The 19,852-nt window shown below is 39.2% G+C and overlaps 1 protein-coding gene across 6 annotated transcripts in view; it reads left to right on the top strand.

Moving 5' to 3' along the window:
- Window positions 1–19,852, top strand: part of SLC24A2 (solute carrier family 24 member 2) — a 271,498-nt gene that overhangs the window by 151,635 nt on the left and 100,011 nt on the right. For 3 of the 6 annotated variants that reach the window (XM_051845186.3, XM_002708076.6, XM_089317700.1), the window contains exons 3-4: window positions 3,416–3,454; window positions 6,197–6,305. In XM_051845186.3, the coding sequence (XP_051701146.1) occupies window positions 3,416–3,454; window positions 6,197–6,305 (148 nt within the window). The remainder of the gene's footprint in view (window positions 1–3,415; window positions 3,455–6,196; window positions 6,306–19,852) is intronic. The other 3 variants (XM_051845195.3, XM_051845181.3, XM_089317711.1) reach the window with 1 other exon arrangement.

Raw genomic sequence — 19,852 nt, 5'->3', positions numbered from 1 at the left:
GACAAAGAGAAAAAAACATCTAAGGACTTGAGAATGATTTGCAGTGAGAGAAATGCTTTCCGAAAGGATAATGTCTTTTGTCATCTGAGAGGGAGGGAACGGAAGGGGCATTTTCAAAACATCCATCCAAAAAGTAGCACAATTCCCATATAGAATTGGAATTTCCAGAAGGAAGGGAAATTGATATTAGTGGTATCATTCCAGTTGCTCAAATTAAGGGCAATCACCACATGACTGATCTAGAGTAATGAAGGAGGTATTGGATTAAATTAAATGAACATTTGAATTATAGAATACTTTCTAATAAGTACAAAGAGGTGTTTCTGACATCCTTGTCTGGTAGAAACTGAGTCTGTACTAGCATACCAAAGTCCTACCCTGAGCCTTGTCAGGATGCACTTTGTGAAATTTCTTAAATAATCGTCAAGAATTGTTGTATATGTTATGGATTGGCTTAACAACCCTTTCTTATAGCTAGCATAGCCACCAGGAATTGGGCTTTCAAATTAGTAAAGTCCAAATGGATATTATTTTGGTGTGCATAAAATTAAGGGAATATAAAAGCAAAATGCATTATAAGAAGGCCAACATTAATCCTTAAAATCATGTGAGTCTTTTTTGAAGAAGTTGTCTTCTGCAACATCTGATGGATTGTTCAGCTGCCCAGAAAATAGATTCATGACACCAAGGCCAACCCAAAACTCATTGACTATATTTATTAGGACCATTTCATCACCTTCATTAGTTACTTCCAGGGTAATTAAAACGCCTTTAAAATTGAATTCCTAACGTAATCAGCAGCACATTGCCAGGACTGTGAGGCTGCTTCAGGATGCAATTAGAACAAGCCTAAGTCAGGGAACATTAGGAATTATCAGTAGATGTGGGTTAGCCCTTGAAAATAAACAATTACCATCATGTCACAATATTCACTTCTTTCGCAATAGTGCTACATAAGAGGGAAATGGAGGGGCAGGTTAATAGTCTCAGCTGCCATTTGTGTTTACACCTAAATTTATTTGTTGTAATCTGATGTATATTCATGTGTGTAAATCACACTGGAGAGAAAATGAATGATGTCAACGTCTGCTCACATTAAAGAAATTTTGTAAAGGGTTTTAGACTTTTCTCTGCTCTCAGCTTTTTTCTTTATAAAATCTACACACTACACATTTTCCTTCCATGTATTGTGTTTATGATCTCCTTGCTTGTGTGAGAATAAAGAAATCAATGTGGTAGATATTTTTTCTTCCTTTCAGCTCAAAATACAGGTTCGGGATTTTGGTTTTCCTTCATCAAATAATTTATTCAAATATATTTTAAAATCCAAACTTGCAGCTGGTGATATTTTTGCTCTCAGGAAGTCCATCCTCCTCCTTCTTCGGTTTCATCATGTTCCTTCATGTTCTATGACATAGCTGTGCTATCAGTCCTGGCTCGTAATTATTTGTCTCTCATTTAGCATAAGGTGTAAATTTGCTAACTGAAAAGGCAAGCTCTGACAGTTCATCTCAATGTATGTGCAAAGGCTGAGCTCGCTGCACCGGAAAATTTCCCTGGGGGATTATTCTGTAGCGTGTGGGGCCATTTGTTGAACTGTCTGATGTAGATGGGGAGGCAATGAAAGAATTTGCCAGAGAGGAGCAGCATCATACGGTGCCTTTCTAAGCAAAGAGGGAAATCAAAAGACGGTTTCAAGTCCACTCCAGTTCCAAAAATGTTCTTGGGAGCTAGGGATTCAGAGGTATTTTCTGATTTGTGTTTTCATACAAGTCACAGAGCTAGAGCTCCAAGTAATAGAATTATGGCAAATTTCGTAATATCCTCAGGCTATGCTCTGAAACTACCACCAACCGAGAGCCCTTCTGTCTTTGTCTGAGACTCCCAAGTTCTTCAAGAGTCTATAAAAATGTTTGGAGCCAGAGGCAGGGGAAAAACATTGGTAGTGACTACAAAGTCCAAAAATACATCTCCACTAAAAAAAAAAATCAAGATTAAGAGATATTTACTTGAATGTACATGATATTTTTAATATCAACCCCATTAAATATTAAATTTAGTTGTCTTATAGCTTAAAAGTTATAGGACAACTAAATATCTAATGCTTAAAAGGTATAAGACAATCAAATTTAAAAATTACACATAAAAAAATTATGGATTTGATTTTTCACCTTCCAAGATTTTGGGCATGTCAAACATAAATGAGGTGCACACAGCTCATTATTTGAAATACTAAATTATAAAACTCCTTTCCTTTTTTATATAAAATGTATATTTTTTGTGATATGTGAAGGCATCTTTACATTCTTTGTATGACAGGTGAAACAGAACCTAAATAGGAAAGCCTAGAACCTATGGAATTTTTAAGACAGCTCTGCCCTTGTGCCGTCTTCTCCAGGTGTGTGACTATTCCTGAAGTTGCACATGGGCTAAGAATATAATGGGGAGGACCAGAAGGCAGAAGAGAGTGAAGACTCAGGTTGGTTCTTGCTATAAGCACATGTAGTTGAGGTGATATAACAAAGGCAGTGGTCTAAACATGAGGAAATTCATAAGGCACCTGTACGTCATGGGAAAGATCACAGTGAAGAGTCCCAATTCTATAAAAAAAAGTTCATGTTTAGTTGGGGAAGCAAAGCCATTCAGTTCATTTTGGTAGAATTCTACGTCCTCTTGTCTGAGTTGTGTTTTCTCCCAACAGATGACCAGAGCCTCACATGTCCTTGCATTCTAATCAACCTTGCTCAACTAGATGGAGGTTTCTATTTTAGACTAGAAAATTCAAGGTGGTGGGGAAAGGGGAAAACATGGAGTATCTTAATGTCATGTGGGATGATTCTGGTCTTTAATTCAGTGACCTAACTGCTTCAGGTTTTATTTGGTTCACCAATATGGGCAATGAATGCTCTCTCCAAAACATATGGAAAATGACACTTCCTTATAATGCCTGCCCCAACAATACCACTGATAACACTAACTACAAATGCTAAAGTACTGTTATTTTCTCTTATGAAATAAAGCAATAGTAAATAAGGTTTCAAACTATTTGTTTTCACTTAACAATGTACTTTGGCTATTTTCCATGTCAGGATGTATTCATACTTTGTTCATTTTAATTATCACATGGGGTCTACTCCACAGTTAGAGCATAATTTATTTAACTGCCTCTATTCCTGGGTATTTTGGTGGGCTATTCAAATTTGACTTTTCATGAAAATGGATCATGTGCTCCAATAAGCCATTAAATATTGGCTAGAAATGTATACCTTCTGTTTTGTCATAAATTCATCCTGGGAACAGCAGAAATCAATCTTTATATTTATACATGTCAGTAAATGTAAACCCTATATGCAATCTGTTTGTTATTTATTTTTTTGTTCTTTTTTTTTTTTTTTTGCCTTTTTTTCTTATGCAGTCATCTACAACCAGGGATAAAGATGAACCAGCTCTACCGGTAGGAAGCAATGGCCCTGTCTGTACCTGTTTGTGTGCCTGTGGAAAGGGTGGGGGCAGGGTTGGGAGGCAGAGGGGCATGTGTGCTCAACAAATCATCCTCTCCCTTGGAATAAGTAGTTTAACCCACTCTTTTTTTCCACTCCTGTGTATAATATATACTGTACATATACAGTGTATATATACGTAGTATAGTTTAGATAGATAGATAGATAGATAGATAGAGAAAGAAAGAAAGAAAGAAAGAAAGAAAGAAAGAAAGAAAGAAAGAAAGAAAGAAAGAAACTGTGTCCTACAATTAGTGACAATGAACTCTGACATGCACTGACAAATTATTTCTGGCTCTAAGTTTCAAAAGTTTGAATTCTGTCTTCTGGTTGACATGAACTGTGACTGGAGTTGAAAGAGTGAGATATTTCTAAATTATATTCCAAGGGATGTTGAGCTGTTATTTGGGCATAGCATTGGATCTAATGCTTGACATGTGTTTTCTTTGTGTATCTGCATGCATATACCTTTATTAGGAATTCCTTTTGGTCCCATCAAAAGAAATTCTGCATGATAACAATATATTCAATTTAAATATAATGTTCAAAAGGGTGCTTTAAGTTCTTCCATAGAAATTATCCTAGTCTAATGAATATGTCCACAGCCATTTTTCTAGTTTCCCAAAATAAGGACCATAGTAATAGTGGTTAGCACATTTTCCAGTTCCTACCTAATTAACACATCACATTTCAGATTGCACAGCATGGCAAGGAAAGGACCTTCAGAGTTTTCATGTTCAGTCAACAAATAGTGATTACATTTCAACTTTAGCCAAATCTCCTAACCTTGCCCCTAAAATATGTTGAAACTTAATCATCTGAACCCTCTGTTATTAAATAATAAAATGCATTTTAAATGTTTTTAAAGCTAAAAGGACTAATGATGACAATACAAATGACCCCATCCTCCCTTTTGTAATGCTCAAAGATTTATGACATTCATTGAAAACCTGTAGGCTACACCAGTTCCCATACTAGGCTGAGAATACAGACAGTCTCTTTCTTTGCAGAGCTCATGATCTTAGCACCATCGAGGCACCAGTAATTCCCCTCTGATTCTTCTTGAAATCCTGTTAAGTTGGGGATATGATTTTCAATGTATATTAGGATAGAACCCCAATTATAACAAAATCATACTAAGGAAGTCTAATTTCTCTATGTATCTCATACTGACATTTTATACATACTTCAAGTTTACTGTGGATTTCAGGTTTGATACCAAAGGTATGGACCATGGTAACTAATAAGCATTTTACAAAATTAAAAACCTGAGCAATTATTTGGAAATACTGTCCAGGTTAACCAGATTTCTTTGGTGTTAGACCCAATTCTAATGTGTACCTTGAAACCCTAAAAGTGAGTCGGTCAGAAAAAAAAAATGAGTTGATCTAGGATGTAGTATTTTCTAAATGTGTTTTATTATGGAGTCTCTTACTTTTCTTGGGAAGTCCCCTTATGGGTCTGGAATGATGGAATATTTTGTAAAACCCTATAATGTATAAATTTAGAAGACTTAACAGAGAAATAATGTTTTATTTTTACCTGACCTTAAAAATTTTCTTGTAAAGATTTTGGACTGAAAGTTCAATAAGAAATAAGTTCCCTTGTATTACAATAACTTTCTCCCCACCTGAACCTTTCTATCTATAAAGTTTGGTTGCCACTGAGATCTTCTGCTGAAATAATCAGCACAACATTAACCAAGGGGAAGAAAGGAACTTCTATTCAGGATGGGAGCATCCATCTCTTCAAACCTGTACTGACATAGACCACAGTGCTTTCTGGATTAGAACTGTGGTCCCAAGGGTAGAGACAAGGCCCCCCAGAAGTTGGGCAAGATGATCGTTTGGGTAGCAAGGAGAAAATATTAGCACCTCTATCATTTACTTTTTATGCCTTTCTTAACTTGTTTTTCAAATGTTTTTATATGCTCATATTTTAGTGTGTCTATCTAAATAGACATGCACAAAAATAGGTACAGATATAGATATAAATGAGGATACTTCAAAAAGTTTGTAGAAATGTAACTAAAACAAAGTGTATTGTAATACAACTACATGTTGAAATCATGCGTAAGTTTTATAAGTTGCAGTTTCCATGACCTTTTATAAGACTCCATTATATGCATGGATTTAAAATTTTTATATAAAAATTATCTCTTAATTCCATTTTCTATAAACTTTTTGAAGTCCTTTCATATACAAACATTGAAAAATCTTGTCAATATAATCAATAATCCAAAAATTTTTGAGACCACCCAGTTTTTTTGATAAGCATCTTTGAATGTAGCAGACCTGAAATGTGTTCTTCTATCCTCACTATTTTTGTTGTGTGACTTGGACACCTAATTTCACTTCTCTGAGACTAAATTTTCTTGTTAATTTAAAGGATAATTACAGTATCTGTTTCATAGGGTTCATCTTGAGATAAAAAAAAATGGATGTGAAGCACACAACATGTTCCCTAGCATTTACCAAGCTCTTAAACAATGGAAACAATTAAGTAATTTAGTAGGAAAGGATGTGAGAAAGGCATTCCCTCAGGGAAGGTTGACATGTACTTTGAACATCTTTGGTTCAATAGTGTGTGGTCCTATGAAAGAAGCGAGTGACCAACAGACAAAGTGAGGATCTTCTCTGTAATGCACTTGTCCTTCGTTTCTGAGAACTAACATTATCTTTGGTTTCTCTGTTCAGACAAAGCCACGTCTCCAGAGAGGTGGAAGCTCTGCCTCCCTCCACAACAGCCTCATGAGGAATAGCATCTTTCAGCTCATGATACACACCCTTGACCCACTTGCCGAAGGTAAACACTGGGCTTTGGTTTGGGAGTTTGTTTGGGGAGAAGAGAATGTCAAGATGCTTTTTGTCATAAAACATGTTTGTGTTCTTGTCACACAAGCCTGCTAACATCTTCTTGTTTAGCATCTGCCAGAGGGAGCCCTGGTCCTTGAACATGCTTTCCCTGCAATAGCTCGGTTCATAATAGGTACTGTGTATACCAGGAATACAATGTAAGGTCCCTGTGCTGATTCTGTCTTTTGATGCCTCTGGCACAAATACAGTTGTTGTGAGGAAGGGAGAATAAAAAGGTTTCTCTCCTTTTCAGCTAACGTAATAGTTCTCTTTATCATCCTTTCTAAGTTTCAAAACAAAGTCATATGTGAAGATAAATTTTTCACCTAATAAGGGGAGAGAGAGAGAATGAATTCCATGATTTAGGAGGGTGGTGAGTAGTTTGGGGAATGATAGTCACAGCAAAACAATAATATTGTATGGAATCTTAGAGGGTGGGGGGAGAGGTGGTGCACATCCAAGCATCCAAATAGCCCACTCAAAGATAACTGCTTAGCACCAGTCCCTGGAAACCCAAAGCCCTGGTTCACCTCACTAGGTGATCAGATGAACTGTCACAGAGCATCCATTATTATGTTTTCCTGTTTTGCTCAGTCACAATGAAGTCAAATACACCATGTTTCTTTAATTGTGTAAGTGTCCTAAAAAATTAATTTTTCCTGTAGATAGACATCTACTGGCAAGTAAATGTCAGAGTTTTGCCTCTAGCAAGGGACTCAGATATAACCAAGTCTGTTCCTCCTTTATCCCTGAACCATAAAACCAGGCCTGATGTCACAGGGAATCATAGGAAGAGTATGGCCTGGGAAATAGGTATGTGCCACTGAATGAGAAACAGGATCTGATTGTCAATCATGTAGAAAAATCAGAGTTCTTACCCAATATCAAGCATTTCTAAGAGATTTCAAGGAGCAGGCAATGAAGAGATTCAGATGACATAAGCAAAACTCAAGGGTGGCCAGGTCCTATCTTCCCTCATTGGATACACATGTCCACCCCAAATGATAGTTGAGGATCATGGGCTTAACTCCTACTGCCAAGCCAAGAGCATTTCAGTTATGAAACATGTCCCTGTTATACCCCCAGAGAATTGTATAACCAATGTGATATTCTCCAAGTACCTCTGCTTTATAGATCCTGGTCTATATTTACAAAAGGTAGCCCTTAGGGCCATCCTAAGTATCAGTAGTTCATTTACCCGGAGGTTCATTTGACAAGGGAATTAGACATGGTCATCAGCCTTTTTTTTTCTTTCCCCTGGGATTCACCTCCAGAGAAAGGAGTGAAGAGATCACAGACCAACTACTTTTACTCCGTCCTTACCACTCAGCAGTTGTGTGACTTTGGGCAAGTTAAAGTCTCTGCAGTACGTGGTTTCATCATCTGTGGTAACAGTTACCTTTGAAAGTTTATACCTGTAAATTCATGTCTTACACTAACATGTCATGGCTAATATTATTCCCCTCTCATAAAATACTGTACCAGCAATGTAGATCTCAAGTTTACCTACTGCTATCCTTCTGCCACCACTTTATTCCAAGTCATCTTCATTGCTTTCCTGGATTCCCACAGTAGCTTCCTACCTGGTCTTCCACTTCTTCCATTGCCTCTATCTATATGTGTTTTCTACCCAGCAGCCCAAGGAAGCACACTAAAATTAAATCAGGTTATGTCACCCAACTTAAAGTCTTCAGTGGCTTCCAGGGCTCTTAAGAAAATTGTGAAATCCTTACTGTGGTCTACATGATCTGCCTCATGGTCCAAAATCAATTTGGCTTACCTTGTTCTATGATTCTGGCCTGTATGTCCTCAGAGACCTCTTCCCCACCTCAGAGTCCTTGCATTGGCTGCTCCATCAACCAGAACATTTGTCCTTTCATTATCCCCTTTCCATTTGTATCTATTTTACTTCTGCTCATTCTTCATCACTCTATGATATTTCCATACCATCTGGTATAAACTAGAGCCCTGAATCCTCTAAATGTATCCTTTAATTTTTCTTTATTGCTCATAACACAATTTGTATATAAGTTTATTGCCTGTCTCTGCCAGAATACAGGTTTCTTCAGAACACTGACTATATTTTATCACTTGTCCCCAAAGCTTAGCAGAATACTTGGCACATATCTTTCTTCTAAGGTCCAGAAGTATTAATCAGCTTGACCAAAGTTATAACATTAACATGACAATCACACAATTAAAAAGCCCTCCGAAGCAACAATAGTTCAATATTATAGGTGGGTTACATTTATTTATTTTCACCCACATCTTCTCCACCTCATTTCCCTAGAGGGCATAAAAGAAAAGAAAGGAAGATTTTTATGTTTCAATTCCATTATGAGCAAGTGGCCAAGTATGTATATTTTTGGCAAGACAGTACTATGCAGCAATTAAAAGGACAGATTCTAGAACCAAATTTCTAGGTCCAAATCCCAGTTCTGCATTTATCAATTGTGTGACCTTGGACAAGTCACTTAACCTTTTAGTTTCTCAGTTTTCTCATCTGTAAAATCAAGATGATACATAATGATGTCTGCATCACAGCATGAATGAATACACATAAAGCATTTAACACATAGTCTAGCACATCTTAAGTACCACATGCATATTTTGAATTATTCTGTTTCATTATTTTGAAAATAATACAACATACGACTTTTATAAATTCAAAATATTCCAAAGGTTGTGGTCAAAAATGTCCTCCTCCTTCATCAACTGCAAATTTTCTCCAGTTTCCAAATTATTCCCAAATGAAACCAGTCTTACTAATTTCTTAGGACTCCTTACAGAGATTTTCTGTAGTATGTAACTGTGTTCGTATGTGTGTGTGTGTGTGTGTGTGTGTCTGTGTGGTGTGCATATGTTTGCATGGTACTGCCTATGTCTCAAACAACTAAATTTTTCTGGGTTTTGTTTGGAAGAATTTAGTTTCGGGTAGGGCAAGTTTTTGTTTGTTCTGTTTGGAGGGGAGGTTCTGTTTTGTTTCTGTGTGATAAGGGCAAGTAAATCTGGGCTGTCATGAAGTTGGGTCACCAGTGATTTTCCAAAACACCTGGCCTTGTGGAACTGTGTTGCAATTAACTGTTCCCGCTGTAGCAAGATATGCCTTCTGAATCGGGCACCAGCTTTCAAGGTGAAACCTCTCCCTGAAAGACGTAGAGGGCTCCAGTGGTATGAATCTGAGAGATGCTGAGAACCATAATCAGGTCTGGACTTGAGTGATTAGAAAATATGGAAAGCACTTCAATGCTTTAAAATTACTGCATAGCACACAGCCAAGAAAACAGATTGCTCTGGTATTTTTCCCCAAAAAACTCACAATCATTTTCCATTCCAAGAACAGCCCAAAAAATAAAATTAAATTAACCAACAGTTTTCAGAAATAGTCATTTGTCTTTTAGTTTGCATCTAATCATTTTAATTCACATATCCTCATGCCAAATTGCCACCTTTTAACAATTTAAGTGTGCAAGTTACGTCCCAAATTGATGACATGAACATCACAGTAGCTCCCCTATTGCACTAAGGAACAGTCGTTGATGTTCCTGGCATTAGCCTCTCTGAGTAGTACACTGGCATCAGTCATACATGGTTAGTGTTCATTAAGGGAAGTATTCAACTTCATCTGAAAACATCACCTAGAACAGATGGTCTATGGAAATACACTTCCCTTTGTCTAATCTTGGCCACTCAGGTGCTTTTGTCTTCCAAAATCCAATGAGAGAGACCTTGCCAAAATCCCTCATTAGTGGTTAGTTTGGTCTCTGAGTATAAGTCCCAAGATTCAGCAGTGTCTATGTTTCAGTTATTTATTGATGTTTAACAAAGCACCCCAAGGTTTAATGGCTTAAAAACATCACCGTATTATTACTGGACATGATTTTGTGGATCAGGAATTTGGGCAGGAATCAGCTGGGTGATTCTTCAGTCCCATGTGGTATCAAGGGGAGTCATCTGGTGGTATTCAGCTGGTGGATGGTGTAGGTGAAAAGATCTTAAAGGGCCTCACTCACATGTTTGGCACCTTTGAAGGCACAATTGGAAGACCAGGCTCTACTGGACCCCTCCAAGTCTCTGTGTTGTAATAGAACTCTTCCATATGGTCAGATACTTTACCTGACAGCTAAGAGTTCCAAGGGTAAACCTCCCAGGAGACCCAAGCAGAAGCTGTAAGGCTTCATATGACCTAGCCTGGAAAATCCCAGGGTGTCATTTCTACATGCCATCAAACCATCACTAAGGCCAGTCCAGACCCAAAAGGAGGATAATAGGACTCTGCCTTTCAAGGGGAGGAATACTGAAGATCTGTCTAACCACCTTTACTCTAACCCTGTTTATTTCGAGGACAAACATCCCTGATTGATTCATCTGTTCATTGTTCAGTCATGCTTTGGGCAGAACCCACTGTTGGAATGGACAAAGCCACAGTCAGCCTACCTACCTGAATGTTTAGTTCAAACAAAGCTGAGCAGGGCCTTGCCAATGACACAAAATTCTGAACAGCATATTGTTCATGAAAAAGAAGGAATCTACCCAAGACCTGTATGAATGGTTAGAATAAATATTTAATTTTATAAAATTATGATTTTATAAAATTAGTGCCTTATATTCATTTTAACATTTTCTCTAAACAAGCCATTATAATTACCCATATATACATCTTTAGGACCTAAAACAAGGATGTTGGAGTGAGAAGTAACTTCTATTTGTCACAATAATACACCCAACTAACATTTTCAGGGTGCCAACACTTAGGCCAGGCACTATGCTGAAGGTTTTACATAAACCATTACGTTTCATCTTTACATGAGCCAAGCCCCATCATTCAAAGAACATTGCCATATAAAGAGCCTATGTCTTGCCTCACTGAGGCAACACAGGAAGTTAGCAGAAGAGCCAGAACTGAACCTCCTGTCCACTTGTTTGTAGTTCTCATGCTATTTGTGCTATTCTGCATCTCTCTGTAACCTCATGTCCAACCTGGCATTCCCTGTTCTCTTACTATAGAAATCAGCTAAATCCCAACAGTTCAGAGCTATGCCTGGTCACATTCAATCCATAAGGTGTGGATTTCCCATACATACGCCTTTGCAGTAAGACCTACCTCACCCTCAGCTCCTCCATCACAGCCCTGATACATTGAATTGTAGCCACCCTTGTCAGTCCGCAGGTCATTCAGCTTTGCTTAAGTTTTTTTGCCCTCTCTTACTGTTGACCTATCTGTTCAGGATGACTTATGGACTATCCTCCCCAGGAAATGGAACCCCATTGCCATTTCTATAAAACTGAGACAGCCAAATGACTGGGTGATGGTAATGAAAAGAGTGACATAAGAACAAGACAGGCAGAGTAGCATTGCAATTTGACCATATTGTATACCTAATCAGCATGTGGTTCAACAGTCAGGCTGCCTGGGTTCAAACACTGCCCCAGCCTCTTGCTCTAAAACTTCGAGTCCAGTCCTCTTTGGGCCTTGGATTTTCTACTGGAAAAATGAGATAATGACATTATCACCAGCATAAATGTGTAATTAGTATTATTAAACCACAGAATCATGGTTTCTTCATCTGTAAAATGGGATAATGGGAATTTTACTATCAGAAATTTATAGTGAGGATTCAATGCAATAATATCAAAAACCATATAATGAGAGCTATGGAACTTTGGCAATTTTACTTATTTACTTACTTACTTATTTATGACACAGAAAGATGCAGAGAGATTTCCCATCTTCAGGTACATTCCCCAAATGCTGACAATATCAGGGTTGGGCCAGACCAAAGTTGGGAACCCAATCCATACCCGCTCACAATAGTGACAAGGACCCAAACCGTTGAGCCATAACCTGCTGCCTCCAACTGAGCATATTAGCTGGCAGCTGCAATCAGGAACAGAGCTAGAACTTGAACCCAGGCACTCCAGTATGGGATGCAGGCATCCCCAATGGTAGCCTAACTGCTAGGCCAAATGTCAGCCCCAATAATTATATTTCAGTCATTATTATGTTTCATTATTATGTTCAGTGTCATGTCATAGAATCCAACTTCTTTGCTTAATAGTTTTTTTTTTATTTTTTTGAATTTTTTTTGACAGGCAGAGTTAGACAGTGAGAGAGAGAGAGACAGAGAGAAAGGTCTTCCACCTGTTGGTTCACCCCCCAAATGGCCGCTACGGCCGGTGTGCTGTGCCGATCTGAAGCCAGGAGCCAGGTGCTTCCTTCTGGTCTCCCATGCGGGTGCAGGGCCCAAGCACTTGGGCCATCCTCCACTGCCTTCCAGGGCCACAGCAGAGAGCTGGACTGGAAGAGGAGCAACCAGGACAGAACCGGTGCCCCAACCAGGACTAGAACCCGGGGTGCTGGCACCGCAGGCGGAGGATTAGCCTAGTGAGCTGCAGCGCCGGTCTGCTTAAGTTTTTTAAGAATTATATTCTTATATAGCAAGAAGCCCAACAGTAAGCAGCCCAAGTTTCTGATATTAAGGTCTCACATTCATTCTGCTTTTTCATTTTTCCATCAAAAGCGTTTGTGTCTCATCTTCACCCTTGCAGCTACTCCCCTTCTGCAACCACCTCCCCACACATACAACTGTATTCTACAAAGAAGTGAGATGGAGGACACAACAAAGCTGTCTTTTTGAATCAGAAACAAACAATAATGTTTCACTTACATAACATGGGCCAGAATGGGGCTGTGTAGACTAATTTCCAAAGGAACCAGAACCAGGCTCAATGACCCCTCCTCCAGTAAGGTCAGGGCATTCTTGGTTAGTAAGAAGAAGTAAAAGGAAAGCAGCAAACAGTGTCTATAACATTATTTTTATTATTATTATTATTGCCTCAGCTGCTGTCATTGCTGTTATTATTAGGAAGACTTGAAGTGACTTATTTGGCAGGAAGAAATTTTTTTAAATTCTCTGCTTTCTCTTTTATGGAGCAAGAGAGAGAAAGTGCAGTGCTAGGGATAAAGATGCTCAAGACTTACATCAAGGAGAAAAGAACAGCAAAAGAAATTTAAAAAAAAAATGACATCTTCCATCTCTCCCATCCTTCAGTCTCTGCTGGTCTTGTTCTTCATTCACTGTAATTTAAGGAAGTGAAAATGGTACAATGTTTGGTCTTAAACTGTCCTACAAATTCCTGCAACCCAGGCTTCCATCTCCAGAAAGGAGCAGGCATGTCAAGTAGGCAGGTAAATGCCTCTCTCCCAATATCTTCAGAGAAAGGAGTAATAGTCTTTCTGATGATCAGTCCCAGTGACCACAAGGCAAATAACAAAAATTCAGAGACTGAAAATTACCACTTTGACCAAAGAAGTAGTAAATTATTTAAAACAAATAGTCTACTGTGTCATAGTATTTTTACTGAACACAATGTATCATTATTGTTGACAATCAAGCTTCTACTTAGTGAACACTTGTCTATGATCTCATATGAATGTCATCTCTACTTCATAGAGGAATACTGAGGCCAGAGAAGTTTGGTGGCCTGCCCAGGTGGATGTCATACCTACACCAATGCTGAATTGTTCCAAAGCCATTCTCCTACTGCTGAGTAGTGGGGAACCAAACACATAACATCCCATACATGATTCAGGAGGCAGGAATTGTCTCCTGTCCTTGAGAAAGAACTGTAGCAGGGAGTCATCAATGAGGAATTCTAACTCAGACTTAGATAACAGTGTGCACTGCCTCTGGGACCAGATCCCACAACTTCCACTCCCAGCTCCATCCTTCACTAGGTGTGTAACTTTGGATGGTTTGTTTACTCTCTCTGTGTCTCAGCCTCCTCATGTATAGGATGAGAATAATAAAATACCTCCATCATATAGCTGTTTTAAGAACATATGAGCTACTATATCAGAAATACTTTAGACAAGGCCTGGCAGAGAATAAGTTACATTAAGAGGTAACTGTTGTTATCAAGAAAGGATGGAAAATGACCTCAAGATAGAACCTGGTTTCCTCCAGATGTTATTTACACAAGATAAAAGCCATCTTATGAGAACACTTACTAGGTACCAAGTACTGTGCTGTGCAGACTTTATCTCGCTCAAGTCTCTGGGCAAGCTGGTGCGAGAGGATCTGTTGTCCCCATTTTACAGATAAAGAAACAATAGCCCCAAAGTGAATTTCTACCTTGCCGCAGGTCACAGTTCTAACATGATGTAGTTAGGCTTCCAACCTAGGTTGTCCTAGCCAGTCCTGCAGCTTGACCCTCTCATAGGTGGTTCCCCACCAACACCATACTTCTCAGATGAGACAGACGTGGGACAAATATTCTCCCAGAACCATACCATGTAACTCCACGGCAGGCCCCAGTGAAGGTCGGGTCAAATGTGTTCACCTTCTTCCTCCTTTCCTGCTATCTTCTCAAGTCTCCAGTTTAGTAGAAAGACATGGAAGGTTTTCCTTCTCTCTCCCTTTGAAGTGTTTTCTATTGGATCCAACTTTTATACAATGACCCTGAGTGCTCCCCTAAAAAAGGCATGCCCCAAAACTTGTTATCTAAGAACCTCAAATACCTTAAAATTTAAGTGAAATTATGTCCCACCTCTTCTTGAAACCATCTTGCTAACATTAAAGGCCCTAACCCTTACAGTGGCCCTGAAGCCCCTGTGCTTTGCCTGTCTGCCCCAAATTGTTCCCCTCGTGGGCTATTCCCTCCTCCTCTCCTTCCTTTCTCTTTCTGTTCTTGAGCCATTCCCTTTGTTCTACCTCTCCGGCTGCCTAGCAGCTCCCTCTCACAAACTGCAAGCACACACCTGTCTCACAGCCTCTGCACATGTTCCCTCTTCCTACAGATATCCAAATGGCTCTAGAGCTTCCTTCAAGTCACCTGCCAATGTCAACAGATCAGAAGGGCTTTCCTCAGTCAACCCTGGAATAATATCAAAATCAAAGACAATAAATCAGCATTCTCAATTGTCCCTTCCCTGCTCTCTTTCCCCATAACATTTACCACCCTGAATGCATCTGTCACTTTCTGCTTGTCTTGACCCCGTGTCTCCAACAGGGAAGGACCTGAGGCAGGCTCTGCTCTATGCTCCACGCTTACCGTAAGTGTTCCCTGACACATACTCATATTTGCTGAGTGAATTGAATGGGTACTCGCTTTTCTAATTTTTCTGCCAGAGAACGGTGTGTTTCTAGTCATGTGGATATTCTTAATCTGTGTCCTGACAAAGAACTCCTTGGTTGTGACCAAAAAATCCTAATTAATTAATGGTTATCTTGCAATGGTAAATGGCAGTCACGTCTGGTTTGGCCACCATTGTATCCCCAGCCTCTTGCACAGCACTGACATTAAGTAGGTGCTTGATCTATATTTGTTGGATGATTAAATAAATCTCCCTTGAGTAAGGGAGTCTGGTGCAATGGGAAATATTTGCTCTCTGCCTCTCTCCTTCTTAATGAATTCTCCTGTCCCTTTGTTCCTCTTTACCTTCCAAATACTTTCTTCTTTCATTTCCTTTCCTTTCTGTTCCTTCTATATATTGTTGGTTTTCATTTATTGTATTTCTTAGGCTTAATTTCATATGTCAAAAAATTATTATCACTATAGGATCCTAAGAAGTTTACTGCTTCAACTGATTCTTCATTATACAAATTCAAACACTTATAAAATAGCATCTACCACATAATTTGATGTTAAAATGAGTTGGAGACGAAAGCAGAAGCAGCAAGCAGCTCTCTTCATTTAGCTTCTATAAGCTATTGGATACTCTTCTTTGTGAAGATTCAAATTTTGACTTACATATTTTTCATTATTTTTATTTTATCATTTTGTAATTTTATTACAACTATCAATATTTATCAAATAAGTGCTCTAGATACCTTAAGAAACACAGAAATAGGGATATTACTTTGCCTGCTAGGCCTGTTATTGAACTAACAAATTATTTACCTACAGGGCTGAGGCAGGTTAGGACAACAGCAGATCCCCATGCCTGATATGCAATTCTCTTGAGCTGGTTTTCATGAAAAAACCTGCAGAATCCTGGAATGAGATGTCTGAAAATGACACCATCCTCATAATATAATACCTGCCTTATTTGCGGTTAGAAGACAGGCACATTTTCCCCGTCATAAGCTCACTTCACATCATCAGAGCTGGTCTCTGTGGTGGTTATTTTCCAGCCAACACATTTATGTTATCTTTGCTCAGATTGGTTGGGGTGTCTCCTGAGAGCCCTCCCCTGTCTTTCTGCAAGACAGTTCGCTCCCTTGTTTCTCTCTCTGATAGTGAATGTGACAACTTGATGCCATCTCTACCCATGCCTTGTCAGCCTTTGCTCAGGCAATGGAAAGCAAGTGTCTGGCTCTGGTGACCTGAATCCCAGAACATCTTGATTGTAAAAGCCTCACAAATGAGTAACAAATATCTCTTGTTTTCAGCATCTTCCCTATACACAAAATCATAGGCTTTAAAACTATTTTTCTCCAGCAGAGCCCTTTATTCAAAGGAATTCTCCCAAACAGAAGGGTAAATAAATTTTCAAACCATTAGAACTGTTAAAAGTTCACTCATGTCAGGCCCTTTATCAGTGAGCCTAATTCAAGTTCCTTCTTATAGATCAGCAATAACGAGTCTAAAAGAAATAAAGATTCCCCCCTTTAAATGCAACAAAACTACAAAGTACCAAGGCCTAACCCAAAAGAAATTTTTAAAAGCTTTATGAAAATAAAACTAGTCATAATAATTTCTAAAGAACATTTTAAAACCAAAATAATTGTCAATGTATTATAAAAAGATCCATTCTCTCAAATTAAATTTTAAATGCAATTCAATTCTAATTGAAATCCAAAAGAGATATCTCATGGTACTTCAAACTTGACTTGCAAATTTATATATACTAAACAAGAAGGACAAAACACTTGTGAAAAACAGCAGTCAAAAAAGCAGCAGCAGCTGTTAGACACTCTGGATAAAGTACTAGCAGAAGTGAAGAAAGACTGAACCAGAGACATGTCAGAGTCCCCTGAGGCAGTCCTCGAGGGGATCCCTGGAATAGGATGTGGAATTGCTCTTGGTGAAGAACTCTAGGGGACAGAAGAGGGACTTCCTGGAGCATTAGAAATCACCTGTTTGAAGAAACAAGGCCCTTCTTGCTAAAGTGGAAAGAGCACATATGTGCAACATCACATCATAAACACCCTGGTGTGGGCATGGCACAAGTACTGTGGCTGGCATGGAGTGTGCGCTCAGTGCTGTTGAGGTCAGCTTGCCAGATCTTGAGGAAATGCATATCCTTGTGTGAACCCAATAGAAGAGCTAACAGGAAAGGGATCTAAAGAAATTGAGCTTTGAGAGCAGGTCCTCAAAGCAGATGAGGAGTGTGAACAAGCAGAGGAACTGACTGACTCAAGGGGACCCAGAACTATATATTGTTGGCCCTGCCCAAATGGGGACTCCTTGGAGATGAGCAGGCATATAGTTGCTTGCCTGCTGAACTCACATTCTAGCAGTGGCTTTGTTGGGTGCTGGGGATGTGTAGGTGTGTGTGTGTGTGTGTGTGTCTGTGTGTGTGTCCATATCTGTGTATATATGTGATTTAAGCAAAAGCAGCTAGGGGCCTACAAGAAGATGAAGGAAAGCAAGAGAGTAGGATTGCTTGAGTACCTGCCCTGTGCCATGTATCTAATTGTATTGCACGTAATTCTCACAAGACTGACTGAGGATTCTTGTGTGTGTCTTACCCCTAAAGAAGCCGGGGTTCAGAGATGTGGTGTGACTTGTTCATAGTCATCCAGCTCTGAAACTTGACTTCAAACCTGGAATGCTTTCCACCTACACAGGACTCGCATCTAGAGCCACACATGCCCATCCCTGTATGCAGAGCCATATGTCTCATTTCTCCCTAAAGTCATTCCAAATCTGTAACATATACATTGAATGTGAGCTTGGAGCTGACAATAAGATTAAACTTTCACTTGCTTTCTGGGTTTTATTTTTTTCTCACCAAACATGAGAGCTTGTTATTTTCTCCCAGCTTCTATTTTTAAAAAAAGGCTTCAAAATGAGCTTTCATAAATTTTTCATTTGATCCCAAAAGAAATTCATTTTCTGCCTATTTCATTCAAAATGTGGAGAGAGTGTCCCTGAAAAGCAGTATTATAACCTTTCTTTCTGTCCCAAGTTGTACATCAGTTGAAATTAGCAAGAAAGATGTTTGTGTGCAAACTCAGCTTGATAAGTGAATAGGCAACAGGAGTGAAAATCTTCACAGGAGAAGAATAAAATCCAATCTGCTGGCCATAGTTTAATAAGATGACAGTAGTTTAAATCCCTGGATAGAGGAGGGCATGCTGTTAATGCCTCTCACAGAGCAAACATAGGACAAGTCAAATAGCTCCACTCTTTAGGGACTAGTAAAACATTATTCCCATATTTGAACATCAACAATAGTTGAAATTGAACCTCTTTGAGTTTGTGTGTACACATTACAAATAAATATCATTTGGGGCTTAAAGGAATGTGAATTACCTTACTGAAATAAATGCTTCTTCATATTGGAATGGTTCCCTCTCTTCTGCTCTCCTCTTCTCTCCCTCTCTCTTTTCCCCTTCTGTCTCTCAAGATTTGCTTTGAAGTGAAAGCCATAAAGGTATCAAAATTGATTTTGATGGCATTTGAGTTTAAATTTAGCATGAAGATGGAAAAAGACAATGAAGCGTCCATACAGTTACAGGTTCATCTTTGTTCTCTGGAACTCAGGCTCAAAAGAGAGCTTCTTCAGAAGGGAAGACTCAAGGTTCCCAGAGATAAAAGGCAGCTGTCCCAGATACGATTACATGGGAGACTCGAGAATGAGGGCAATCACTGAAGGTGAAAAGATACTTTCATTTTATCAAAGTTGCCCATGCAAAACGTATATTGCTATATAAATATCATCTGTGATGTGAGAGCATTCAAAGGTGCTTTCTCCCAAATGAAAGGCATTTAAGCCAAAGACACTCTGTTTAATAGCAGGGCCTCACTTAACAGAGTACACCTTGAATGACTTGCATTCAATAGTAAGACAGTTTGCTCTGGAAATGCCAATGAAGCAGGAGACCTCAGTTCTGGTCTTCCCTAGAAAAAAATGCACGCAAACAGGACAGTGAGCAAAGCAAGATTTATTTAAGTCAGAAACCTCCTGCCGCAGCATTGAGGAGGGGGGCTCCAAGAGGGGAAGACCCAAGAAATTGAACAGAATAGTGGCTAACAATCAGCCAGAGGGTGGGGACAAATCCCATCAGAGGGCCGGAACTGTAATCCTGTCTAGCCCGCTCATTTTAAGACACCAAAATAGAAGGATGGGGAAAGGTAACTTTCTATTCTCATGATAACTAGAAACTCAGAGGTGTGAGATTGTTGTTTTGTCCGCTAAAGGCAGCATCTCAGCAGAAACAAGCATCTTGCCCACCCTTAGAGGGACTTCCCCTTTTCTCATTCCAGCAAGGACCTGACCTAACCGCCTGCTGGCACGTCTGCCTCCTCACAGTCCTGGTGAAAATT

This window comes from Oryctolagus cuniculus, chromosome 1 (assembly GCF_051225735.1).
Source record: "Oryctolagus cuniculus isolate XC-2025 breed Fujian yellow rabbit chromosome 1, ASM5122573v1, whole genome shotgun sequence".
NCBI lineage: Eukaryota > Metazoa > Chordata > Mammalia > Lagomorpha > Leporidae > Oryctolagus > Oryctolagus cuniculus.
This window is presented reverse-complemented; position numbering and strand designations above follow the sequence as displayed.